This window comes from Lagopus muta, chromosome 2 (genome assembly GCF_023343835.1).
Source record: "Lagopus muta isolate bLagMut1 chromosome 2, bLagMut1 primary, whole genome shotgun sequence".
In the NCBI taxonomy this organism is placed as follows: Eukaryota; Metazoa; Chordata; class Aves; order Galliformes; family Phasianidae; genus Lagopus; species Lagopus muta.
Window position 1 is genome coordinate 25,892,088 of NC_064434.1, and position 26,804 is coordinate 25,918,891.

General features: G+C 36.0%; 1 protein-coding gene across 1 annotated transcript in view; it reads right to left on the minus strand.

Annotated features, from left to right (window-relative positions):
* The window catches only part of LOC125689991 (protein eyes shut homolog), a 702,258-nt gene that overhangs the window by 472,705 nt on the left and 202,749 nt on the right, over positions 1-26,804 (minus strand). The window contains exon 17 of the mRNA XM_048937860.1: positions 25,379-25,500. Within this exon, the coding sequence (XP_048793817.1) occupies positions 25,379-25,500 (122 nt within the window). The remainder of the gene's footprint in view (positions 1-25,378; positions 25,501-26,804) is intronic.

Consider the following 26,804-nt stretch of genomic DNA (forward strand, 5'->3'; position numbering starts at 1 on the left):
GCGTAATGAATAATCTCTTCATTTAAAAATTAAGATAAAAGCAAGCAACAATCTTTATCAAATATTAAATTTTTTTATTTTTTATTTTTTTCAAAAAAATTCATTTTTTTATGAATGGCCATGCTGTTAGTAAGCAATTACAGAAAACACCCATAGTCCCTGCAGGAGACAATGACTCTATATTCATGTTTAATAATTCAGATATACCAAGATTCCTCCTCTGTACTCCCTTCCCTATGTAAAACACAGATATATTTAAGAGAAAGTTGAAAGAAGCTCATTTGACATCCAAATAACTAAAAAGGCAGTGTGAATTTGTAGTACTTAACATTCACTTGAATAAATTGTGACTTTGTACAGAACTGAATTATAAAGATTCTACAGGTAAGGGTAAAGCAACACTGCATTAGAAATACATGACCAAAACTAGAAGTAGAACCAAGAAGTGAGTGAATTGCCAGGGACAGGAGTAAAGAGAAAATACTATCATTAGGCCAAGGAATAGTCATGTAATGTGACAAAAAGGAGTTATATGGACTGATTGATTTCTCCTCTGTCTCCCCTCAGCACGATTTAGTTAGAAAACTTTTGTTTATAGAAGTAGAACTGTATGAAAGTCACTGAAAATAATGCCTCCTGCTTGTTTCCACGGTAACTACAACAGATATCAAGAGTGCAATAACACTATTTGATAGAGCAAATTCTCAGCTACAAAATATTTTTTTTCAACAGTCATCACCATTAGCTATGCATTTTCAACAACAATGAACAAGAGCCTGCATGCCACACTTGTAAAAATTTGCACCAGCAGAGGGGACCCACTGTTTCACAGATGCTGTGCAGGTGCTGTTGCTAGGAACACATCCATCTTTCACTGGCTTGAACAGATGGAAACAAATCTGGACTATATATAGGGTGTGGTAGGATAGTCCAGCCAAGACTAGCAAAACACTCCATGGAATTCACAGGTCATCATGAACTGCCATTATGACTCCAGTTCATAATGGTGACAGTGTCTCATCACCAGTAATTATACGATCCAGAAAACTGTCACCTTCAGCTTCATATTGATTCAATATGTCCTGATAAAGCTGTATATGGTATTCTTCCTGTTCCTTCCTGTGTGAGCATTCATGGGACCCACCTGGCACACTCTGCAATATTCCAGTGTTGCCACCATTTTTTCCAATGTACCAAAGCCAATATTAAGCTCAGTACACGGTTCTGTAGTCATAATCCATTGATTCACACAGATGAGCTGATTGAGATACTCTTCATTTCATGGTGTAACAACTGTGCATAGCTGTTTAGAACATGTTTTGTCTTTCACATTTCTGTCACCATTGCTGAAATACATTGCCCTTCACTTCACTGTGCTCACATCCATGGTGCAATGTTTTACTCATGGAGGAATTCAGTGACACACCTTTGCTTCATGCACACTTCCCTTTCAGATGCCGTTCTCAGACTGCCCCCTGCTGCCATCTATCACACAACAACAAAACGTACACTAAACACTGGAAGAAAGGTTCTGGCTGTACTACTGTACCACCAACACCCATCCGATATCATGAGCCTTCAATAAAAGGAGGCTGCATTACTTTTGGAGTAGCCCTCATAAATAAAATTTGGTAACCCAATGGCAGTGCAGGTGAGGGCACAGCTGCTTGAGTTACCTCACTAGAAAAGGTATGAAATTTTATTTCAAGGGGATAAGGTCATGATTCAATTGCTGAATTCACTTCTGCATAAGTGTGTTGTTTTAATGCTACAGAGTATGCTTAGAGTAATAAGAATTTCCTTGTTGTTGTAGTACAGCAATCCTAGAAGAGGCATAGATCACTTTTTAGCAATTGAATGTAGCTATTGATAGTTATTTGAAAAAAAAAAAATCCTTTTAACTTCAGTCTCACCAATAATTATAGTTAATTATTTATCATCTTTCTAACAGAGAATAACACCTCTTTTTCCTCCATAATTCCATTTGATTTGATTTCAGAGTTTAAAGAAGAGTAATGTAGTGGGGCAGGGATATTATTCCTTAACAGCTTTGTCTGAACACTGACTTTGAACTATTCTGAAATAAGTTATGTCTATCCTAGCCAGTTAAATTGCACAAGGGCATGGACAGCATCCCAGCACTGAAACTTAATTTCTACTGGTACATATTTAGAGTAATCTGGTCCCTGAAATGTTTCCTCCTTGGGTCAACTACTGCACTTTGAAACATTTCTGAGGCACAGCTGAAGAGTAACCATGTCTAGGGAACACTCCCAAGGGTACTTCCTCAATTATAATCATATAAGCATTACTGTGACTTTTACATTTCTGAAGAATGACATTTTCCCAGAAATTAAATCTACAGTGCATTCTTCTCTTACCGACAGGTTAGAAAAAGAAATATAAGAATACTCTGATGTACCCTTGGTAAATAAAACTTGGTTTTTAATGTGTGCTCTGCTCATGTCATTTTTGAAACGGAACAAAATATTTGGGTTTGAAAATGTAGTATATCATAATGCAGGAGGGAAAAAAAAAAAAAACACATGACAGTAACAGCAAAATCTGTGATATGTGAAAAAAATACGAGAAGATGTAGACAACTGTCTTGAGGGGGAAATAAATTCACTAAAGGTGGAGCAGGGAAGCCTAAAACATTATGGAAGTCTGGGTTTCCTTAGACTAGTTCAAGCAAGAGTCAGTGCACTTTAACTGGATCAAAACTTGTTATACCTATACCTATAACTTGAAACTTTTCATACACTAGTTATGTAGTTTCATAATAAATTTCTGATTTTTTTTAGTTTATAGTAAACTTGTCAGTCAACAGAGTGCCCTGGTGGCCAAAAGTGCCAGCCATATCTTGGAGCACAGTAAGGACAATATAACATTTCAGTCAAAATCAATGACTGTCCCACTGTATTAGGATGGCTTCACCTTGACTACTGTTCTAGCAGTAGAACAAGATCTGCAGGAAGTGATCACTGACAGTCCTCAAACTGTCAGTAGAAGCAGTTGCACTCAAGAAACATTCGGACAGTGCTCTCAGAAATATTGTTTCACTGCTGGCTAGTCCTGTTCGGATCCAGGACTGGGAGTCAATGATCTTTGTGGATCCCTTTCAGCTTCAGATATTCTCTGATTCTACAATTCCACAGAATCATACATACCGTGAGGATGTGTATTTAGTGTAACTGTTCATGATTAATCTTATTAGTGAAATTGACATTTTAAGCATGGAAGCAGCAGCATCTCTATTATTATTCCTTCCTCAAAGCATAAAAAAAACCAACTCTTAAAACATAACTAAAAAAAAAATGTCCATAGCCAGAGGAGACTGAGAATGTTGCTTAGGTAATAGAACTAGGTTGCTTTTGGGAAAATGTAAACACTGTACTCTTTACTGTGCGTTTTCATCCTCCCATGTGTACACATGCAGATTTCACTTTGTTTTTCTGTATAGCACTGGGACTTCTCCATGAAAAGACATTTCAGGATTGGACTTTTCCTGTGCTCATTTAGTGATAGTCATCCCAGAAGTCTAGCTAACCAGCAAGTGTGTTTTTCTACTCTGTGTGAAATACATAGTTGTTTCTCATATGGAGAAAAAAAAAAAAAAAAAAAAAAAAAAAAAAAAAAAAAAAAAAAAAAAAAAAAAGGTAATATTTGAAACTTTTAAGTTCTTACTCCATATATGTACTTTAGGACTAAGAAAATTTCTCAGCTGATTGTTCGAAGTACTACATATTGTTAGTGCCTTCAAACAAAAATCAGAAATCATATGTAAGATTCCCCATATGAATCTTATGAGGCTGCCAACAATTGTGAAGATTGTAAACTGATTTACAAAGAGCATAAACTGCAGATACTTGTTTCAGAGGACATTTTATACATACAACAGCAACAACATACATAAAACAAGGGATGTACAATGTACTGATAAGTACCAATTATAGTTTTTCATTTTAGGAATGTCTCATATATTTGAGCTGTAGTTAAGGTAAAGTAATACTTGCACACATAAGCCATAGGAAACCAGAGCAGTTGAAAATATTTACAGTCCTCCATCAAGAGTCTTTTTCCCCCCCCCCATTATAACTCAGTGGTTGCTTTTCAGTGAAATTGGAAAAGCAAGGTTTTTGAATGCTGTTCAGCAGCTGATATATCAAGAAGCACACATATCAAGAAACAAAATGTCTTTGTCCTTCATAGTCAGGAAGAAAAGGAACTAGAAATACCTACTTCCTAGGTTTCTATTTCATAACACTAATTGAACTGCATTGACGCAGATGTTACACTGATATATAACCCAGGCTTTTCACATACTGAAACTACCTAAAGCATATGGTCATTCACTTTTCAAAGAAAATTCACATTCTTTGATATCTGCCAGTACAGTGCTAACAACCAGCTGGTTCCTTCAAGCTTCAATTCAGTTTCATAGCAAGGCTCTGTCAATTGGCACACTTTTAGTAACTACTACCTAAATCTGCTGTCCTTGCTCTGATGCCTCATAGGGCTTGGGATAGTGTGTGGTATTTATTTGAAGTATGGATGCTGAATTTCATTTACATTTGCTTTATGTGTAAGGATGTGAGAGTATGTGATACACTGTTATGGTCCAGTAAGAGTTAAGCTATTTCAATCACTTGGCATGTTTTTTTTTCTGACGCTTTTAAATGAACCACTGATTTTCTAGTGGGCACAAAACCAGACAAACATATGGAGAACATTTATAGGCAATCAGCACACTTACACATAATTTGAGTGTCCTGGCTGACTAATGAGATTTCCAAGCTGCTGTCCATACTGACATCACAAACTGCTGTTTCAGAAGGCCTACCCTTTATGAATCTGTTGCCCCAAGTAACTCTAAAACAACAAAATATGTTGTATTGTATGTTTCTTAGAATCCATAAAGTTCATCCTTATCAGCATTTTCGTTTATATAATGACTATTCTTTTCAGATTCTCAATTGTTCTCATTTACTCTGCTTTGCTTTATATCATATAGTGGTCTCAGATAATATAAACCAGATTACTTCAGGAATAAAGTGAACTATAATTTGTGCTTCAAGCGCACACTTGGTGCTCTCCAACCAGTATTAAATATTTGGTCCACAGAATTGCACTCAGTACACTCAACTAGTCCAAAATTATAAACTTTTGCTCCAATACATGTATATTGTTTGGAGCGAGTTTTGATGCACCTCCAACTGTTTTACTCTTCACTTATTTCTCTGCACTACTTACTAGTGTAGCAAAATCCTTACCTCGAGTGTGCTGTGAAATGTGAGTGAAAAAAAAATCTATTTTTTTCCCTTTCTTTGATCCCCTTTCTGAAGTCTTCACGCTGATTAACACCTACTGTATTGTTGTGATTTCACACTGATAGCCAGGTAAGTTCCAACATGCTGCTCTCATTGTCCTGCCTCAAAAATAACAGGGAGAAGAAAATACAATGGAAAAAAAGGCTCATGGGCTGAGATAAAGACAGGGAGAACACTCCTCAATTGCCGTTGCAGGAAAAACAGACTTAGTATGAAGAATATTAATGTAATTTATTGTTTATTATCCACATGCTGCACAATGGGTTCCTTCACGGCTACACATAGAGATCTGCTTCACATAGTGTCCACTGGCTGTACAGGAACAGCCTTTCCCACCATAGGCCTCTTCTGGGCTGCAAGGAGCTTCTACTCTGAGCCTGGATGACCTCCTGCCCTCCTCGCATTCACCTTGGCAGCTGCAGGGCTGCTTCTTTCCCATTTTCTCACTCCTCACTCCCAGCTGCTATTGTGTAATATTTCCCCCTTTCTAAAATCTGTTCTCCCAGAACATACAGAGTTACTCATGGCTACACTCTGGCAGAGACATTTTCCTTTTGGAGCAGCTGGGACACCTGCCAGGCTCTGCTCAGAGGCCACTCCTCCAGCCCTTCTGCTACCAAAACATTGCCACATAAACCCAATACATGTACTTAAATGAAAACATTCCCTCTTCATGTGACTACTACTTCCTGCACACTACCCATATAATTAAGTTTATGAAGACCCATTTACAGATTTTTTTTTTAAGAAAATCATGGAAAAGTTATCTAGAATCATCTATAATGATATATTGGTAACATATCATTAAAAATTAAGTTTAGGCCAAAAGAACCTGAACTTGTTATCTCACTATGCTCATTTACATTCACGTGAAGTGGTTGTTAAATAAATTACCCCTGCATTTTCATATGGGGATATTTTAGTGTCACACTTTGTCATTATAATTTTCTCTACCTAAGTGATTTGTACAGGTGTAAACCTCCATTTGATCAAGTCTTATTGTATAATACCTCTGCAAATTTAGGGCTTTTAAAAAAAAAAAAAAAATTCATTATTCTCATATAAGTTTATATCAGTAGTGAACAGTATGTATTAAACTGTAGGCAGGTGAATCAGATACAGGCATTATGCTAAACACATAGTTTTATAACAGCAGAGGTTGGAAGGGCCCTCTGGAGAATTTTTTAGTTCAGTGCCTCAGCTCACAGCAGGGTCACTTGGAGCAGCCTGCTCAGGATTTTGTCCAGTTTGAGTTTTGACCATCTCCAAGCATCATGATTTTGGCTGGGTTAATTTTCTTCCCAGAGACCTGAGTAACACTGTATTTTGAATTTCTAAATGACAATAATGGTAATAAAACACTCATGTTTTTACTTGCAGAGCACTGTTTATATAGTCAAAGACTTCTCAGCTTCTTACACTGTTCTGCCAGTGAGAAGCTAGGGGTGCTCCAGAATCTGGGGAAACAGGAAGAACATCTGACCCAAACTGGTATTTTGCTCAACAATAAAAGCCAAGGTAAATAAGGAGGAAGCGGGAGGACATTTGGAATGATGCTGTTTGTCTTCACAAGAACCCATTATGTGTGCTGTGCCCTTCTTTCCTGCCAATGAGAAGCAGTAAATGAACTCCCTTTCTTTTTTGCTGCTCTGCTGGTGCACACAGCTTTTGTGTTTCCTAGTTAATAGTCTTCATCTCAACCCACGAGTTCCTGCACGAGTTACTTTTCCAATTCTCTTCCCGACCCCACCTGGGGGAGTAAGTGAGCAGCTGCATGGTGCTCTATTCTGCATACTTTGGCTTACCTATATGACCCTCCAGACTTGGCTTTATCCAGTTAGTCATTTCCACTCTTAATTGGTTGACCAGCCTGTTGGCAAAGATACTTTAACCTCATTTGATCAAGGAATCTCATTTCTTCCTAACCTCAGTCCTGGAAAAGGATCTCACCACACAATTCACCCACATATCCTCAAGCTCGTTCTCTCATTGGCAGTATCAGGGAGAAAACCATTTGGGCCCCATGCCCTATATTATATATCTGGAGCCTCACAGTCAGCTCTATCTATGTGGAAGAGCAGAAAGTTGTGATGGTGCCAGAAATGTATGAGCCTTGGTAGCCTCACCACACTATCTTGACCCAAGCCCTCCAGTAAGCAGCAGTCCACCCTAAACAGCAGCTCACACTGGCAGACGTGCCCATCCTCAGCAGCAGGCTGTCATCCATTGCTGTCAGTTGCTGCTTCCCCACAAAACTGCTGAGTGGCTCAAGCTCAGCAAGCTCGGAGTCAGTATTGGCAGATTTTCCAGCCCCTCATCTGTTGCTAAGGCACCAAACCTGTTTTGCATAATAACTAAATAGAAAATGCAGTAAAATTTATACAGTCTCTCAAAGTACCATTGCTACTTGATTTTACCTCATGGGGAGATCACAAACTCACAGACTATATATACACACATATATATAGCTTACATTAGAGAAAGTCTAGTACTTTTTAAAGAGAATTCTAATCCCTTTATTAAGAGTATAGTAAGTAAGTCGTATTTCCTCAGTAGTAAGAACAATCACCTGAGAAATCAAAGAAAATACAGATAGAATGCAAAGAACATGTTTCTTCCTATACATCAGTAATTCATATTCTCCAAACGCACTATATTTCCATTAAGCGTGTATGAATGAGTGAAACTGGTAGTATCTTCATTTTAGACTACATTATATATATGTATATAAAATGAAAATGGTAATTAAAAAAAGTAGGTTTTCAAATCTTACCATCATATCAAGCAGGCTTGTCATTTGACTTGAAGAGAGGATCAGCAGCAGACATTAAATAAGTTTTCCAGACTTTAAGTAATTGCTGACAGAGCAGAGCAATCTGAATTATTCCTATGGGACTTCTTTTTGTATTGGTGAAATCTCATTTTTGCAGGATGTTACTCAGCAGATGATGGCAAGAAATGTTACAAGCTAAAGTATGCAGTATTCTATACAAAATGCTAGTGAAGGGAATAATATTTTAAATCTACATTTTTGCATTAAAAAGAACCACAGACATTTAAGTGAGGTTGTACTTATCTCAAAAGCAGCAGGTTCATTATATACAGACATTTTAAGTAACATGTAACAGTGCAGTACTCTAATGTGATAGAAAGCGCAGCAATAATAGCAAGGTAGCCACTAAGTCCTAGGGTGCAGCAAGTGAGGAGAAGCCCAAGTGCAGCAGCCAGAGATACAGAAACAAAGGGAAAAAAAGGTACTTAACCTTGAAAGGCCTCAGGTAGGCAGGGATCACCAGCAAGATGCCCTCACCTCCACTGTCAACCCTTAAATGAGGTTTGGGAAGGGGAGGATCCTGGCTCCATCCCTCCTAGTCACTCAGATGCATCCAATGGCCCTGCCTTCCCACTAGGTGCTCAATCACTGGTTCAAGCTGTGACTTAGCATTTCTTCTACAGACTGGTAAAATTTCAAGTCAAGTTATGGACTGAAAATGAAAGAATCTAAGAGTAAAACATTTTCAAAGATTTCTTACTCTGAAAGTAATGTATCCTATTTCATTATGATGGCCCACAATGTCAGAGGCAGATGTTGGTGGTATAGTAGTAGAGGCTGAATCCTCCTGCCAACATTCCGCAGCATTTTGTTGCTGTGTGACAGATGGCAGCAGAGGGGCAGTCTGACAAAATGGCATCTGACATGGAAACACATGGAATTGAATTCTTCCATGAGGAAAATATGACACCCATTAACATTCATCATTTGCTGAGCATGTAGTCACAGAGAGGTGGTGGGTGATGTGATTCAGCAGTGGCAAGCAACAGTGTAATCTCTAATGGTGCAGATTTTTACAGTCATTTCCTGCAGGCTCTTGTTCATGGCTATTGAAAATGCATAGCCAGTGGTGTTGAAAAACAGTGTTTGTAGCTGAGAATTTGCTCTATTAAATAACATCATTGTGCTCTTTGTATCTGATGTGGTTTCTATGGAAATCAATAGGAGATATTACTTCCAGAGTAATCTACAAAGTTTTGAATCACAAAGACACAACTTGAACTCTGTGAAAAAGAAAATCAAGCAGGATGACTTATTAAAAAGAAATATGTGTTGTGTGTGAGGAAATTAAGGAAAGCTGTTTGACTCCTGAGATCAAATTGAGGCATCAGGTCTTCAACCAGCTACTGACCACATTGGATTTGTGATTCATACTGTCATAAGATTGAAAAGAGATTTTTAAAAAAACAATGTTGTACAACAAAGACTCTGGATGCTTGGTGCTAATTCTCATTTTTAGTATCCTGCTTCTGTACCATGGAAACAGTATTTTGTGCACAACATATTACTTTTCACATAAGATACCATTTATCGATGCGAGGACAACAGCAAGTGTAGAAAGTTAAACGGGGGGTTGGACTCGATGATCTCTGGAGGTCCCTTCCAACCCCTACAATTCTGTCATTCTGTGACTCTGTGAAATGCATTTTTTACAACCTTATGTCTCTCAAAATGTGGTAGGTGCAGTTCATTCTGACTTTCAGAGAAATTCTATCTAGCGCTGATGCTGTACTGAATCAATATAAGACATTTATGTAATATATGAAATCATTGCATCAATATAAACTAAGATAAAAGAATTATTCTGTATGTTAATGGAGAACTCTACAATAGCTTTTTTTGTATAGTTTTTTAACAGCTCAAGAAGGTGATGCAGATGCCTATTGATCTAAGAGATGAAACCTCTTTCAGTGTAACTTACACTTCTTGCTCCTTGTTTCCTCAATTCCTTGTGAAGGGAAAGCCTCCACCCTTCTTGAAACACCCTTTAAGATACTTAGAGTATCTCAGCATATTTCGGGTTTGCATGCTACTTGACAGAACAAATAGAAAATATACAACCAGACTATATATTTAATATAATTTAGTTTTAAAAGTTGTCTCTGACAAAGCATAAGTAAAATACAGAAATTAAAACAGCTGGCTCCTATACAAATAATTCAGTACCAAATACATGCATAGGACCTGCTAAATTTTTAAGGGTCTTCCTTAGCAGCCTCCTTACCTGTGTCATGAGAAGTAAGTAAAGGGACAAATTATAATGCATGAAATAAAAAAATAATATATAATATGTGCTAATTAAAAATATTTGAAGGAGCACTGTGTTTATTTGCCAAAATACAAAATTTGTCAGGAAGAACTTATAGATTCCTACTGGTTAGTTTTAACAAAGATTCCACTTTCTTTTTTTTTTTTTTTTCTCTTTTCTTATCTGTGGCAAAAATAATATTTCAAGTCTTCCATATAACCTTTCTTTGATCTGCTCTTATTTATTGTCATGCAGAACTCAATGTACATGTATTATCTTTTTCCATTAATTACTCAGATTGCTATAGAGTACAGAATAATCATTGAATTTAGGAAACCAGAAAAAAATATTATTTCAGTTATCAGAGAAAATTTGTTCAACTTGTTAGTCTTGAAAGACTATGGAAGCTTTTTGCTACATCTACTTGAGTGAAATAAATTCAGAGATGTAAGACAGAAGTAACCTTGTGGATTGCTATGCAAGAAATTGCCACTGCTGTTTTAAGGAAAAGCTTTTAGCAGAAATGAACTTCATGAGGTGAGTATCAGACTCATGCAGTTTTGCAGCAATGACATCATTTTACTCTAAGCATAATTTTGAACATTTGAGGGTACATGCTCTGAATGTATGGAGTAAATATTCCTGGAGTGGCTTACAATTGACTTTGCTACAACATCCATGGCAAAATAAATGTACTGACATATATGTTACCCTATATATGTTATCTTACTCTTAAAAATTCAATGGCATTTAAATCAGGAAAAATGTATACATTTAAATGTAAATACTATGTAATAATATGTAAGGCTGAATGAATTGTGCCATATTTTCGTGAGACTTTAAATGACTATATCTACATAGCATAATAGAATGGCCTGGGTTGAAAAGGATCACAATAATCATCTAGTTTCAACCCCCCTGATATGTGCAGGGTTGCCAACCACCAGACCATGTTGCCAAGAGACACATCCAGTCTGGCCTTGAATGACTGCATGGGGCATTCACATCCTCCTTGGGGAACCTGTTCCAGTGCGTCACCATCCTCTGTGTGAAAAACTTCCTCCTGATATCTAACCTAAAGCTCTCCTATCTTAGTTTAACATCATTCCCCCTTGTCCTATCACTATCCACCCTGATAAACAGCTCTTCCCCCTCCTGCTTATATGCTCCCTTCAAGTATTTTAAGGTCATGATAGGTCTCCATGGAGCCTTCTCTTCTCCAAGCTAATTAATACTATCAATCTTGAAAAATAGCAACAAATGTCTCAAAATAATTGGTACTGAAGACCCAACAATCATGCTACCTTGGCTCTGAGAGTTTTACATTAGGATTGTTTTTACCTAAAACCATGGACTGAAACTCAGTGATTGGAGCCTATTATATGCCTATGTGGAGAACTGCTCTTTCAGTTTCACACAAAATAAATTCTGTTTGCATAATGCAAATCTCCACAATGCAAATTATATGTGGGAAGTCAGTACGGTTAGGAGATTCACTTCAGAACACTTCAGAAGTGTTGCTGTACTACAAACTAAAATGCTAACCTGAACATGATTTACAATAAAAAGGCATTTTAAAGACTTTTTTCTAATTCATTTTTAATTCTTATTATAAGATAGAAACAATTGTAGGATAGAAATTATAGATGATTATAAGATAGAAAGAAGTTTGTTTTAAAGAAAAAATAATTTACAATCTGTGGTATTGAAGAAAAAGACTGATACAGGAAACATTTGTTTGTGGAGCAATTTGGTGTAAGAGAACTGAGTTGGTGTGTAATTTAAGGCTGAATCCATCACTGATAACTGAAATTCAGAACTGCAAGTGAGAACTTTTCCCAGAGAGGCAAAAAAAGTTGGATTTGCATTTGTTCTAAATTAGTGAGCTACAGCAGAGAACTATTAAAAAGTTTGCCCTGTGTTAAACAAGCCATTTTAGAAGTCTATTAAGCCAATTTTGGCACTTTTATTTCCGGAATCTCTCTTGTGATCAGACCTTTGCAGGAAGCAACATTATCTCTAGCCTGAGAGCTTTCAAATTTTATGTCTAGTTAAAGCAATTTCTATGCTAACAGTTGATATTGTGTGATTTAGTGATTAGCATGCACGTGGAAAGCATTACTTATGAGAAATATTCTGGAATAATTTATTTTCATATGATAAAAGGCCCACTACTTCACGTTGAAAAATCAACATGCTAGGCCCCTAGACAGTGTAAAATTTTTAACATTAAAACTAACCTCTTATCAAACTCTTAAGTTATCCTATGCCCTTAGACCTCCTAGCAAACGTAACACTTATTATGGCCTGTATGTGATGCATGACCAATTTCAGATTTTTTTTGATTAGTGCACAGATTCTTTTGAACCTCTGAGAATAAATTTCCAGCTGGTGGCATAGCTTTTTATAACAAAAGAGAGACAGCAATAAGTGGATAGTCTGAGTAAAACTGTAACAATATATACCAATGATAAAATCTAACCTACTTGGCAGTCAACACTGAATGCCACAAGGTCTTTCTACTTTATATGTATTAATCTGCAAGTCTGCACAGAGAGGCAGAGCAAATTCTGAATATCTGGATTCTTCAAAGCATCTTTCTTTATATATATGTTATTGAACTTTTCACTGTTGAAGCAGGTGAAATGTATAGGCATTTTTATTTATTTATTTATTATTTGAGAACAATATATTAGACGAAGAAGATGAGAATCTGATAAAAATGTCAGTTTTTCATATAATCTGGTCATGCTTTTTTTCTATAGGTTCTCCTTTTTATATATAAGTGCTGTGCAGTAAAACAGCATCTTTATTAAGAAGAAAGGCAGAGGCAGCCAACACAAGAAAAGTTTTCACGTATTCTGAGCAAGTACATGGCATACTATATAATAATTGTGTATGCAAACAGAACATTTTCAGCATGGAGAAAAGATAATCATACATGATTTAGAAGTGGCAATAAACAGCAATACAGCAAATTCTGCACATGACAGCAGCTTAGTAAGGATAGGATAAATTAGATGAATCAGCAACAAAACAATAGAATTCAATGAATTAGATAGAATTCAATGATTAAAATTATTTAAGCTCAACCAAAATATTAAGAAAACATGCTTTTGCCTTCTGTGAAACTGTTTTCACTAGTGAGATTAGAACCACATAACAAAATTGAGAAAGATCTTCCTCAGAACTTCTACTGTTCACTAAGGCCTTTCAACCAATGCAATGACTGTCATTTTGTGAAGAAAACAAACCCGATAGTATTCTCGAGCAATTACAGTTCTTCCACATATACAAGCTACTCCAGATATGTACTCACCCATTAAAAGGGTTTCATGTCAAGTGCTGTGTGCAACACTATCTGTTAGTGCACATTCCTGTATACCTTGAAAACCACTTAATCAAAGTAAAAGTATGCCAGAAGCTTAGTTTTCACTCACAGTTTGTCACACCCCCAAATCCTTCTCTTCAGGGCTGCTCTCAAGCCATTCTTCGCCCAGCCTACACCTGTGCTTGGGATTGCCCTGACTCAGGCGCAGAACTTTGCATTTGGCCTTGTTGAACTCCATGGAGTTGGCATGGGCCCACCTCTCAAGCTTGTCCAGGTCCCACTGGATAGCACCCCTTCCCTCTACTGTGTCAACTGCACCACTCAGCTTGGTGTCGTTTGCAGCTTGCTGAGGATGCACTCAATCCCACTGTCTATGTTGCCTATTAAGATACTGTGACAGTCCCAGGACTAAACCTTAAGGAATGCCATTCACCACTGATCTCTACTTGGATACTGAGCTGCTGATTTCAACTCTCTGAGTGTGACCATGCAGCCAACTCCTTATCTAAGGCTTGGTATACGAGAAATAATATAAGTTCTTGTTTCATTGTTTCACATGGAGTCAATGGGAGCATACCCAGAATTGGCCGCTTGTAAATAGTAATGTGACAGTCCAGTCCTACGCATGCATTTTCCCTCAAATATATACTTCAAAGTAAGTATGTTTATACAAAATAAAGTACATGTATTAAGAAAATTATATTGCTTTTTTACATTCTATTTTATTCTGTTGAAACAACAGCACTAAACTGTTTCAATTTGGTCTGCAAACAGCTCAATTTACCTTGATGATCTAAACCAGTCTGTTGGAACTTGAAAAATATCTCACTGTATGATCATTTTGATAACTTTTATCTTATTATCACCTCAGTTCTTTGCTTTATAAATAAATTTTTATTATAAAAGTTTCCATCTTCGGCTAACCCTGTAGTGAAAATGGACAACACTATATCTAAAGCCTTGATATGATTTCTGAAAGTATTCAAAAGAACTGATCGAAGGGCCATCTGAGAAGTAGCCCAAGGGCACTAGGTATAGATAAGTCTAACAGGCTTAAGTTTCAGAAACAGAAAATTCAGTTGCTTTCAGATGTCAAAATAGCAAACTCCCTGCAGACCATAGTACAGTAATTGGCAGAGCTGGCAGTGTAGGATCTATGAGTTATATTGCCAGGGAAGAGTTATCAGAAGACTTGATTTTGTTTGATATTTGATTATCAGTTTACTATAATCGCACCTAGGAGTGCCTCAAAAATTAAGGGTGAGCTGCCTTTTATATTATGAAATTCTTAGATAAGAGTTGATAATGTAAGCAAATTTGCTTAGAGTAGAAACTAGGTATATCTTTGTATAAGACTTTTTCTTTCATAGAAAGAGAAAACAGACTGAAGTAATTTTTATTAATAGATTTTTTTTTTTTAATTTTTATTTTTATTTTTATTTTTATTTTTATTTTTATTTTTATTTTTATTTTTATTTTTATTTTTATTTTTATTTTTATTTTTATTTTTATTTTTATTTTTATTTATTTATTTATTTATTGTGAGAAACAGATAAAGGGATGAGCAGACCTGGAGTTAGAGTTGATTTTGATCTTTTCTTTCTCCTTCACTACCATACCTTTGAAGATCTGGCTGTAAAAATCAATGGATAGTATCCTGGAAAGCCTTTTTTTTTTTTTTTTCCTTAGAAAAAGATTAAAAATTGACTTGACAGTGGGTTATGCATGTCATGTGTCTGCCACAGTATCCAAAAAGTTGATCCTGTAATTAGAATACATTTTTTTTGGTGGCACTCTGAAATCAACAACAACTTTTCTGTCAGCTACAGTGGGAGAAGAGGAATGCCAGGGCCTTTCGAATATAGATGTGGATACATGCATTATCTGTTCTCATTCAAGAATAAAAAAGATCTACTATATGATGACAGAAAAATGACCTGCTCATTGAAAAACTTCTATGTACTGACATATAGATTACATTGAGCTCACATAAAAGTGTAAGTCAAAATGAAAATGCAAGAGTTTAAAAATCAAATATACTCAAAATGTACGTAATGCCAGGATTATGGTGTTTTTTTATCTACTTGAATGAAATAATTTTTCATTGCTTCTTACAATGCATAAAAGAGCGTGAGGAAACCAGACCACTCAGCGATGCAGTAAAGGAAAATATGTGTTTTTGTGTCCACTTATATTTATAGTAATGGAAATAAGAAAAGAAGAGTTAGTTTAAGGTTTCAGTTGAATGGTGCCCTAAATAAATTAGATAATACTTAAGCTGAGTTTGGTCAAACCAAGCAGGTAACTTTTCATAGGTTGAATTAATGCCTCATTTTTTATTTTATTTTTTATTTTTCTGATTTTTTTTATCTTAAGAGATGATTTTCAGAACTGTTGAGCACTCAACACCTGCTACTAAAGCAAAAGATTCTATGTTTTCAAATAAAAGTATGTATTTACAAGATGCCTAGCTTCATTGATAACAAATGTCACAAAAAATACATCATGAGAGAATGTGCAGTGCTGCTCTCTAAACAGAATTTAGATGAGACTTAAAATTCTCTGCCCAGAATCATATGGCTTGATTTCAGAGACAATTGTAATAGAAAGAGTTATGTGAAATTACAGTCCAAGAGCTCCTTTTCAGTAATTGTCCTGATGCTCCAACTTATTCCACAGCAGTTTGATTAGTTCATCATGATTTTACTGGAAAATAAATTCAATCTTATTTCTCGTGTGCTGCATGTTAAAAACACTTATGGGCAGCTACCAAAGACTGACTGAAGATCTTTACATTTTCTGATTCAACTTCTTTCAGAGTGATTTCCTCATGGACCCGTATCCTTTTGTGACCTTCTGTTCTGTAAATGTAATAAAAACAGACAATTTGCTGTGTCCACTTCTCTGCAGCTAAATCCTAATGAGTCACTGAAGTGTCCATAGGCCTATGTATCTATAATAAAATTGCCTGCCCATCATATAATGCTACAAAAGGTACAAAAGCTTCAACTCCACCTCAAAGAAAAGTCAGTCTCTATACCATATAAAAATCAAAGGTTTAGGGTTATGTTTTCCACACACAGGCCATGGTTCTCCAGACAGTTCTCTGAAGTTCTTCAGTTTTTCCCTGCTATCAGTGGTTCACTCCATCCACCTTCCTTGCTGCTGGCATAACCTACAGCTTACACACCATCTGGGATCCCCTTCCTGTAACTTCATCAAAATGATTTGCCATCTGTTCAGAAATCTCATTGGAAATTTCATCCTCAGCTGCCTCTTAGTCTCCCTTTCCTCGACTCTGTAACAATCTTATTCAATTCTGCATAGTGCTTAAAAATTCAGTTTATGAGAAAGATAATAGAAGGTTTATATGCCTATGGCATTTGTCAACATTGCTGGTTAAAGCTGTTTTCAGGTATGTCTACAATTTGCTTCCAAAAACTCAAACTTAAGCAATTTAAATACTGTAATAAATAGAGAAAATATATTAAATGAGAAGTTAATGAACAATTGTTTGCTTTTATCTTTAATAGATCCTGTTTTTCTCTTGCTTAATTGCTGACTTCAATTAGAAGACTAAGACATAAGATATCATAATCACTTCCTCCAAGCAACAAACAATTCTATGGATCAATGTGAAGGATATTATCCTAAGTTAGCAAGTCAATAGTTAATTTTGTACATTCCAATGGCTTTGACTCAAGTGGACATAGTTGAGCATAGAGAAATAAAACTCATAATGCCTTAAGTTTTCAGTCTGTATACTGCTAGCTTTGCAGTGCTGTTTATTCACTAGCTCTGCAGCACAAAGCAGACAAGTGAGTTATTTCACTAGATCTTTTACAAAGACAACTTTTATTGAAGGACTATGAGGACACCTTTTTTTTGAACTATATATACGTAGAAGATGTAATATATCAGGGCAAGTTAAATCCTCAGGGCAGCACGGGGACTTGTATTAACAGTAGAAGTTTACAGAACTACTGCAGCTGTGAGTTTCTTAAGTGAACTCCAGCTGCTGTGTTGCTTTTTTCTGGGGTGTGTAATTGGTAATCTGAAACTGATTTGTCAAACAGCACATTCACAACTTCAGCAGATGGATTCTCTCAATGAAGTCAATTAAAGACATATAACAACTCTACTTGAATTCTTGTGGCCTGGGAACTGTTAGCAGTTTCTTGCTTGCTGTACCCTGTATAATATTCATGCTATATGGTCTGACCTTTAGTTAAAATTAGGTTCTGTTTCAGACCAATTCCAGAGGTAGAGTTTGTTTGCTTTATTGACACCTTAGAGAATTTCCAGTCCCACAGAAATCTGGAAGTGCTTCACTGAAGGAGGTGTATCTAGTCTCTGTACTCATTTTGAATGTCAAACCACCTGTTCTTATCAGCAAGAAGGCAGAACCTCCTGAGGCTGAGTTACTTCATCATACCTTGAGCATCTCTGGATGTTCTAAAATAAATTAAAAGTTTTGGAGATAATATTTTCTCCCTAGTAAGAAGAATATACATGTGATTCTGCTTTTAACAGGAAATAAGGGTGGATGATAAATTTAGGAAATTATGTCAGTGCGAAGACTTTACTCCTATCTTTTTTGGCAACATAAACTGTTAACAGAACGACTACTTTTTACCTTAGTTTTCAATGCCATAGTTCCTTACAATTAATCCTTACTTCACAATTTATGTAATGTGCTACTTGTGGGTTATGCTCTTGAAATATGATCAGTTGGACAGACCTCTTGTCTATTAACTCTGAATATTTTTACTGATTTTTTATTTTTTTTTACCCAGGGAAATGTGTATACATATATAGCTGGTACTATCTCTCTTTCATAGAAGCCTTCCGTAAAACTTCAAATATACATTCCTAAAAACACATCACTGAAATTCACCTTGAGTCCTTCTGCCGTCTTAAAAACAAAAACAATACAAATAATTACAGTTTATAATATAATTACTGTTTATTTTCAATACTTATCTACTGTGTGCTTAAAGCTTCAACATCTCCTTCCTTTCCTCAGCTACTGCAGTAATAGCACTACAGCCTTCCAATCATTCTGCTACTTCTCTCATTCCTTTATTCTGATCCATTAGTTTGACTGAATAATTAATTTTTTCTACGTACTTGTAAATCTGGTATTTCTCAGTCTTTTGTATAGGACTGGCCAAATGGCCAAATGTCTCTTAGAACAGTGAAAATCACTTAGATTTTATTCAGGAATATTTTGTTATATATATATTTTAAACAAACAAAAAAATTCCAAACACATTGATTGATAATATGAAAGTCAAACCAACCTTCCCATCAATCTCTTTTTTCAATACCTTAAGTTCTTTATAGTTACTCCACAAAATAAAATGACAATTTGATCAGTATAAATGATCAATGATAGGAATCCACACTAATAGTACCAGAAGTATTAGCCACTTTTAATGCTTGCTGGCCTAGGAGATCCAAAGAAGGAAGCAATTGGTTCCTCTTACTCATAGTAGTTGGTATAGGTAAAATAATTCCTCTTCCACGAAGCTTGAATAGAAAAGAACTTTATAATTCATCACCTGTTGCTTAACATTGCTTCACTCTCTCTATTCTCTCTCATCCTACAATAGGGATAGAGTCAGTGAGTAGCTGTGTGGTGCTTAGACACCAGCTGTGGGCAACACAGCACACAGGACTGTGGGAATACAAGAAAAACTATTCAGAGCAGAAGCTGTGGAGCAAGATAAACAGCATGAGAATCAAGGACACCTCTAGGAGAAGAAAGAATGTCTCACGGCTCTGATTGGATAAGCACCTGCATGAACAGTTGAAGAGTGTTTTGCAGAAAGCTCTGTTGACATGTAAAGGTGGATGGGAAAGTTGTAGGGGTAAATGGGAAAGCTAGAAAAAGAAAACTGGTGAAGGTATATAAGTGATGTGAGAACTTGTAATAAACAATTTGGATCATTCACATCTGAGTCCATGCATCAGACGCTGCAAATGGTGCCCACCGTGTGGGGCAAATCAAGCCAAGGCTGAGCCTGGTCCGGCAGCGCCGCTGACTGAACTGCGGAGAGATTGTTCGGCGCCCGCAGCGTTCTGCAGGACAGAAGTGACTGGCCCTACGTGGGTTCCAGCACAATTATGTTTGGCCTCATCTCAAGGCAGAACATAGCATCCAGCTTTTATAATGACTGGGACTGTGTGCTTCTTATTTATTGGTATTGCTTTGTGTAACTTATATTGCAAATAGCAACAGTAGTAATGGTATGATATAATGAGTAATTTTCCTGTGTTATCAATGCAGTCTCAAGAACTAGAATTATTGGGCATTATCTAGGTTGTTGTGTGCTTCTTTTATTTTAGTAATAGATTGAATGTGAATTAAACAGGATTTAATGTTACCAATGCTGGAATCTATGGGAATAGCTCTTTTAATGTATTAGTAATGCTTGGTTATGATGCCATCAACCTATCAATTAGCCTTTTCTTGATTTGCAAAGACAAAACCTGGAAAGGAATCCCAGGCAAAGGGATAACCCTGTATTATAGAATGATTAACTTTCATCCCATTTATTAGCAATTTTAAAATATGACCATGCATCACCTGAGACAAAGGCGCATGCTAAGAGAGCTACACATGATAGTTTAGATAGATTTCTGTTTTGCAAGCAGGTGTTCCACTTGGGCTCTGTATCACACACTGGACACGCGGATGCAGTGTACAAATGGAAAATACCCTTCGGACCCTGAGAAGAATAAAAGCAAGAGAGAATCTGTGGATGGGTGAGAGAGGAAAAGTGCAACTTCAAGGGGGGGACGCCCTGCTGGCACTGCCTATCGCATTCACCACCACCATGTTCTTTCTCTCTCTTTTTCTGCAGGTTGCTGTTTCTCGAGGGTCAGTAAGTAACAATGCCCCTAGTGATACTCCAGCACATTTGCCACTAATATCTATCTGACATGCAAAAGATTGTACGACCATTAATTTTCTATTAGCCCAAAGGCATGATCATGAGCACTCTAAAAGCATCTGTTGTACAAATTTTAGTGATCATTCAAAATCAATATATCAGAATATACAAAAGTTGAAGACCCCTTTCTAACCAGTTAGAGATTAACTTAGAACGAAACCTTTAGGGATTTATTTGCAGGTTGCAGAAACTTCAGTTGCAGGCCAAACTTGTATTTGTTCTTTTCAGTAGGTTAACTTATTTCTTGTCATTATGCTATGTTTGCCTTGTCTCCTTTCTCACATTTAGGTATTGTCAATTGAGGCCTTGATTGAGTTATAATGATCATGTTATTGATAAAATTAGTGTTATCATTTTATAGTATGGTAGTAGTTTGCAAATAAACAAAAAAGGGGGAATTGTGGGAATACAAGAAAAACTATTCAGAGCAGAAGCTGTGGAGCAAGATAAACGGCATGAGAATCAAGGACACCTCTAGAAGAAGAAAGAATGTCTCATGGCTCTGATTGGATAAGAATGGCTCTGATTGGATAAGCACCTGCATGAACAGTTAAAGAGTGTTTTGCAGAAAGCTCTGTTGAGATGTAAAGGTGGATGGGAGTCCGAGTCTGTGCATCAGACTCTACACAGGACTGTAATTTTTTGTACTTATTTGTGCTAGTGCATGGTTAATATAACAAGATTGTCTTGTTTTAAAGCTCTGTACTATGCTAGATACCAACACAAAATGTAAAAGGATGTAATGTGAGTATCTTTCTGGCAATGCTAATTGTCTCTGTCTGCTTCTTACTTTGAACTAGAAAAATGCATCAAAGATTTCTGATATTGTTTGACCTCAGAATAGAACTTATGTTAGGATAGTTATCCAATTAATTATTCCTGAGCTACCAAAAATTCGACTAATTTGACTAATAGTGACTTGTCCTGGAATATAGTAGATAATAGATAGGTGATTGGAATTCACGGATGCAGTAGAAAATCAGAGCCTCCTTAGGTTGACCTAGTTGTGTCATTCAGTTGTGTACTTTACTTGTCCTGATCTCATCCCACGGTCCAATTGCTTAAAGCCATCCACTGCCTGGAGACTCAACAAAAGTCTGTGGAGTGTATGTTGCCATTACAATGTCTGTTGGAACTCTTTCTCACATTAAGATCTTTGGTCCTTGACTTGTATAATAAGGGAACTGTAATTTATCTTTGGATGAAAAGCATAGCTCATATAGAAATTATGACACTATTGTGCTCTCCATCTGTTCTTAAGTCTTCCTTGATTATGCCACAGTTGTTTCCAATTCTCCAGTTTGTTAACTTTTTAAAAGAAGAAGCCCCTTTAAACATTAAAAATTAATTCACTACAGGATTGTTATGTCAATATCTATTTTTTTCCCACTATTCTGGCTGAAGATGAAGAGGGAATGTGTCTTCCATTTTTATCAATTCTCGTAAATTCATTAAGCTTGTTTGTATTCACTGACCACTGAGGAATCTTGGGGTATAAAACTGCATAATTTTAAATGGAAGAAATTCAGTGTCCTTTGAAAGTGAATACACCAAGAACAACACTCTATGCCCAATAATGTCATCCCATACAAACTGAGTAATGCAATTACTTACTGAGCTAGTCTTACATGTACCTTTCTGGAGTCAAATTAAAAAGATGAACCACATGTGATTTTCTTCGTATACTAGTGTCAGAAATATTAGTTTAAGTAAATGTACTACAGAGAATATAATGAGAATATATAAATATTGAATAGCAGTGCATTATTTTTGCCATGGCTAAATAAAATTATTAGTAATTGCATATTTTTTGTATTAGTAATTACATGCTGATACTAGCCTTTCAACTAAGCAGAGCCAGTTCTGTATTTGTTTTCTTTTTCTTAATAGCACAAATTCACATTATTATCACAAATTACAGTCTCCTAACACAGAACAAATTCTGAATTTCTTTTATGTACCCATTAAGTAACATCAGAGTAAGCATTTCACTTCGAATGTTTTCTGTAATGTTGACAACATAGGTGAATGATGTTGAGAAAGTCATTGAGGTCTGAAAAATATCAAATCCAAGGTCTAAAATTACATCTTAACATTAAGTTTCTATTTATTTCCTCTAGACAGTCATTGAATCCACACTGAATACATTTTTACTTTTTTTTTAATGTCAGATTTCTCTGAAAGTCTGCATGCATCTCACTGATTTGCTGCGTCACAGTCCATTTACAACAAAATGGCATCAGACTGTGACAAAGAAGATGAGAAATGAATAGGTACTGCAGGACAAAAACAAACACAAACGAATTGAGAAAACAAAGATGAAAAACATCAAAATTAGTATTAAAAATTGCTACCATTTTTTGGCAGGTTTAATTTTGCCTAAATTAAAAACTCCCCCTGGATTTGTATTACAACTCATTTTGTGAAGTTTAGCAAACACTCTTGGTGGAATTATATGTTCATTATGTAAAGTATCTGTAAGTTTGTTCATTTCTGATACTTTTGGGTCTTGTTTTAACTTCTGCATGTATATATTTCCACTTTAATTCCATCTCAGGTCTCAGTTAATGCATCAACTGCAGACAGGTAATACATAGAATATCCACATTTACAACACAGTCTAATAGAATTAGGACAGAAAGTCTCTTACTAGCATAAAACTTATTTCTGAAATACCTGATTTTAATATGGCAATATGTGTCCAGTATGAGAGATTGAAATATTGAGTTCTAGTGCTAAAGAAAATGTATGCTTTTGCAATAACGTCCAAAGACAACAACAAAAGCAACACAAGCTCTGTAATCTCCATATAAGGCAGTGAATTTTATCCACAGTACTTACTAGTTCTCAAAGCATAGTTACAGAAAGTATTACGTGTTCTAACCGTGAAAAATAAGAAACAGTTCTGGAAATGAGAGTATATTATTGGAGAAAAGTCTACTGAAGCATGTAACTTCTGTTCAAGTTCAGGAAATAGTGATAACTGGATTACCACCAGGATTTAGCAGAAAGTGCAATTTCCTTTATATACTAGAGAAAATATAATAATAATAATAATAATAATAATAATAATAATAATAAAAGTCCAAACAAAGACCACCGCATTCCCACACTCCTCACATTGTTCTGGGCTGCCTAGATGGAATTCAGCTGGAATGCTGGAAACATGAGTGCCTATCTCCGCATTAGTAGTCAGACAGTAGCCATATGGGGCCTATACAGTCAGGAGCATCTACTGTGTTGTTCAGTTCACTCAAAGTGGACATCTGCATATGGGTGGCTGAAATCATCCCTGGCTAAGCATTTTGATCTGAATTCTACTCATTTCTTTAATATTTTGTTAATTTAAATTTGTTACAAACACGCTGGGAGAAATTAGAAGAAATTTTAAAAAGCCAATCTTTCTTCCATTTTTTTTTTTTTTTTTTTTTTTAGATCACAACTGATTTCCTTGACAGTTTGAATGTTCCTGAAGGACAATATTTGTCTTATACAGCCTTAGTGTTCCTACTGAGTACATTGAAAACAAATTGGTTTCTGACTTAGGATTTCTGAGGATTGTGACACAGAACAGGGGCCAGGCTTGGTGCCAAATTTTAAAATATGCTGATGCTTGTTTCTCTCTTTTCCTTCCATGAAGGAACCATTTTTTATTTCTGAGAAGTTGTTATTTTTACCACTTTTCAAGTTTCAGGAACTAATATAGCTAAATAGTTTTGAAATTAATTGCTGAAGTAGTTAAATTAAAGTAACTTTGCACAGTAAGAGAATTTTTAAGCCCTTTGAGGGCAATGTCATGCGTGTAAATGAGTATTACTGTCACCTAAATAAGGCCACAAACACAGAAAAAGTTTGTGGTTGAAAATATTCTCCTCACTGAATTCCCTAAATAATCATATTGACTCAATAAGAAATTTTATATGATAAAAACATTCATTGCCTGCATGATTATAAATAAACAATAATTCTATTAGTCTGCTCTGAAAGTAATGCCTCCTACTTTACTATGTTGGTCCACAATGTCAGAGGCACATACTGGTAGCATGGCAGCAGAGGTTGAACCTTCCCACCAATTATTCCATTAGTTGCTGTCATGTGACAGATGGCAGCAGAGGGGCAGTCTGACAAAACGGCATCTGACAGAGAAGTGTGTATGAAGCAAATGTGTGGAATTGAATTTCTCCAAGCAGGAAAAATTGCACCCGTTGACAACCACTAGCGCTTGCTGAAAATTTATGAAGACCAAATAGTGGATGTGAGCAGTGAGGTGGTGGGTGATGTGTTTGAGCAATAAAGACAGTGACAGTTGGTCACCTGCACTGGTGCAGATTTTTATAAGCACTGCATGCAGCTCTTGCTTGTCATGGGTAAAAATGCATTGTCAATGGTGGTGACTATGTTAAAAAACAGTTTTCGTAGTTGAGAATTTGCTCTATCAAGGAGTATTATTGTGCCCTTTATGACTGTTGTAGTTTCCACACAAATAAATAGGAAGCATTACTTTCAGGGAAACCTACATTTTTAAAAAAATACAAAAATGGGAAGACAAAACATAAAGCTCTTAATAGGTGAATGGATTAAGTGCATGTTCAGGATTTGGAACAGTCCTGAACACACAACTCTAGCTTTTGGGCAGAACTGAACAAACATCTTAATTAAAAAATATGTTTTACTAACCAAATGCAGGTCAACACAAGTAGAATTGTGCTCACAAGCGTTGTTTATGCAGTCGTCAATGTCCTGCTCGCACGTTAGTCCTGCATATCCTGGGTTGCACAAGCAATAGAAGCCATTGACAACTGTAACAGAGATAGTATTTCAGTAGTAGGGTTGCTTCAGTATCACAACTGAATGTTGTAAATTTAAGTAAGCCACAGTAATGACTACTCATCACAATGGTGTACATGAAAAGTGTAGACATGTTAGAATGGAAATAAATTAAATGCATTACTTTAAAACACCTTTTTAATATTATGCACTGCATTTAATTTAAAAAATCAAATGTTTTAACATAAGAATTATAAATCAATTTTCATTTACTAGCTTCTGAAAAAGTAATGACATTTCACGAGCTAATAAAGAATTTTAGTTCATAAAGCTGTGTATATAAGATTTTATCTTTTATATTGTGCCTGAGATTGGGATGGCTAAATGTTGTGAATTTCTTGTGGTTTTTTTTGGTTTTTTTTTTTTCATTTTGGGGGTTGGGTATGAGGTTGTATTTTTGTAAGAAATGCCTTCTATTATAGCACTACATTAAAGAAAAACTTGCCTAGAATTTGGCAGCTTAGCCTACGATGGATATTTATGCCTCATTTCAATATTAGCAAGGTAATAAAAACAATTATATCTGTTTTTCATCATTAATAATCTAAAGGGAGAGCAATCTTTAGAGTGCTACATCTGTATAAGGAGTTTGTGAAAGCAGTAATTGCAGCTCATGCAGGCCTGGATATAAACTCAAAGAGGTCCCTGGGTTCTTCATTATCTCTGAGATTTACCACGGAATCTAGTCTGTCACTGTGTCTATACACAGAGCTGCTATTATATTCATCAAATATGTTAAGTCCTCCAGAGCAGCAGCATTTTTTATCTGCTCAGAGCTTTACACCTTCCTCAGTATTTGAGCTTTTTACAGTCAGTGCAAAAAGTGCAGTGCAGAAGAACTGACACGTCCATGTGGTACAAGTCAATTTTGGAGGTACCACAAAGCCAAACCATCCACAAAAACATATGGCATGAAGAACTTTACTGCATCTCATCTAAGTTCCAGTTCAAAAATGTTCCTGAGTGAATATACTGTGAATAGAAAATATCTTTAAGCTTCTCAAGAGACACTCTGTACTAGACAAATTATGAAGTCAATCATCTTTATTCCATGTATGAAAACATGGAATTCTTAAAGCTTATTCATAATTATTTTTTATTTAACTAGGAGAGTATTAGGCAATGATATACTTAGCAATTTGGAGTTAGAATTTTAGGACAGCAAGTCAATTCAATTTTTGGTAAATTTGTCTAAGAATTCTGAATTTCAGGGAAATTCTCATGTTGGCCCAGTGCTTCAAGTATGGGGAAAGGTGAAGTCAGCTAGGCTCACTAT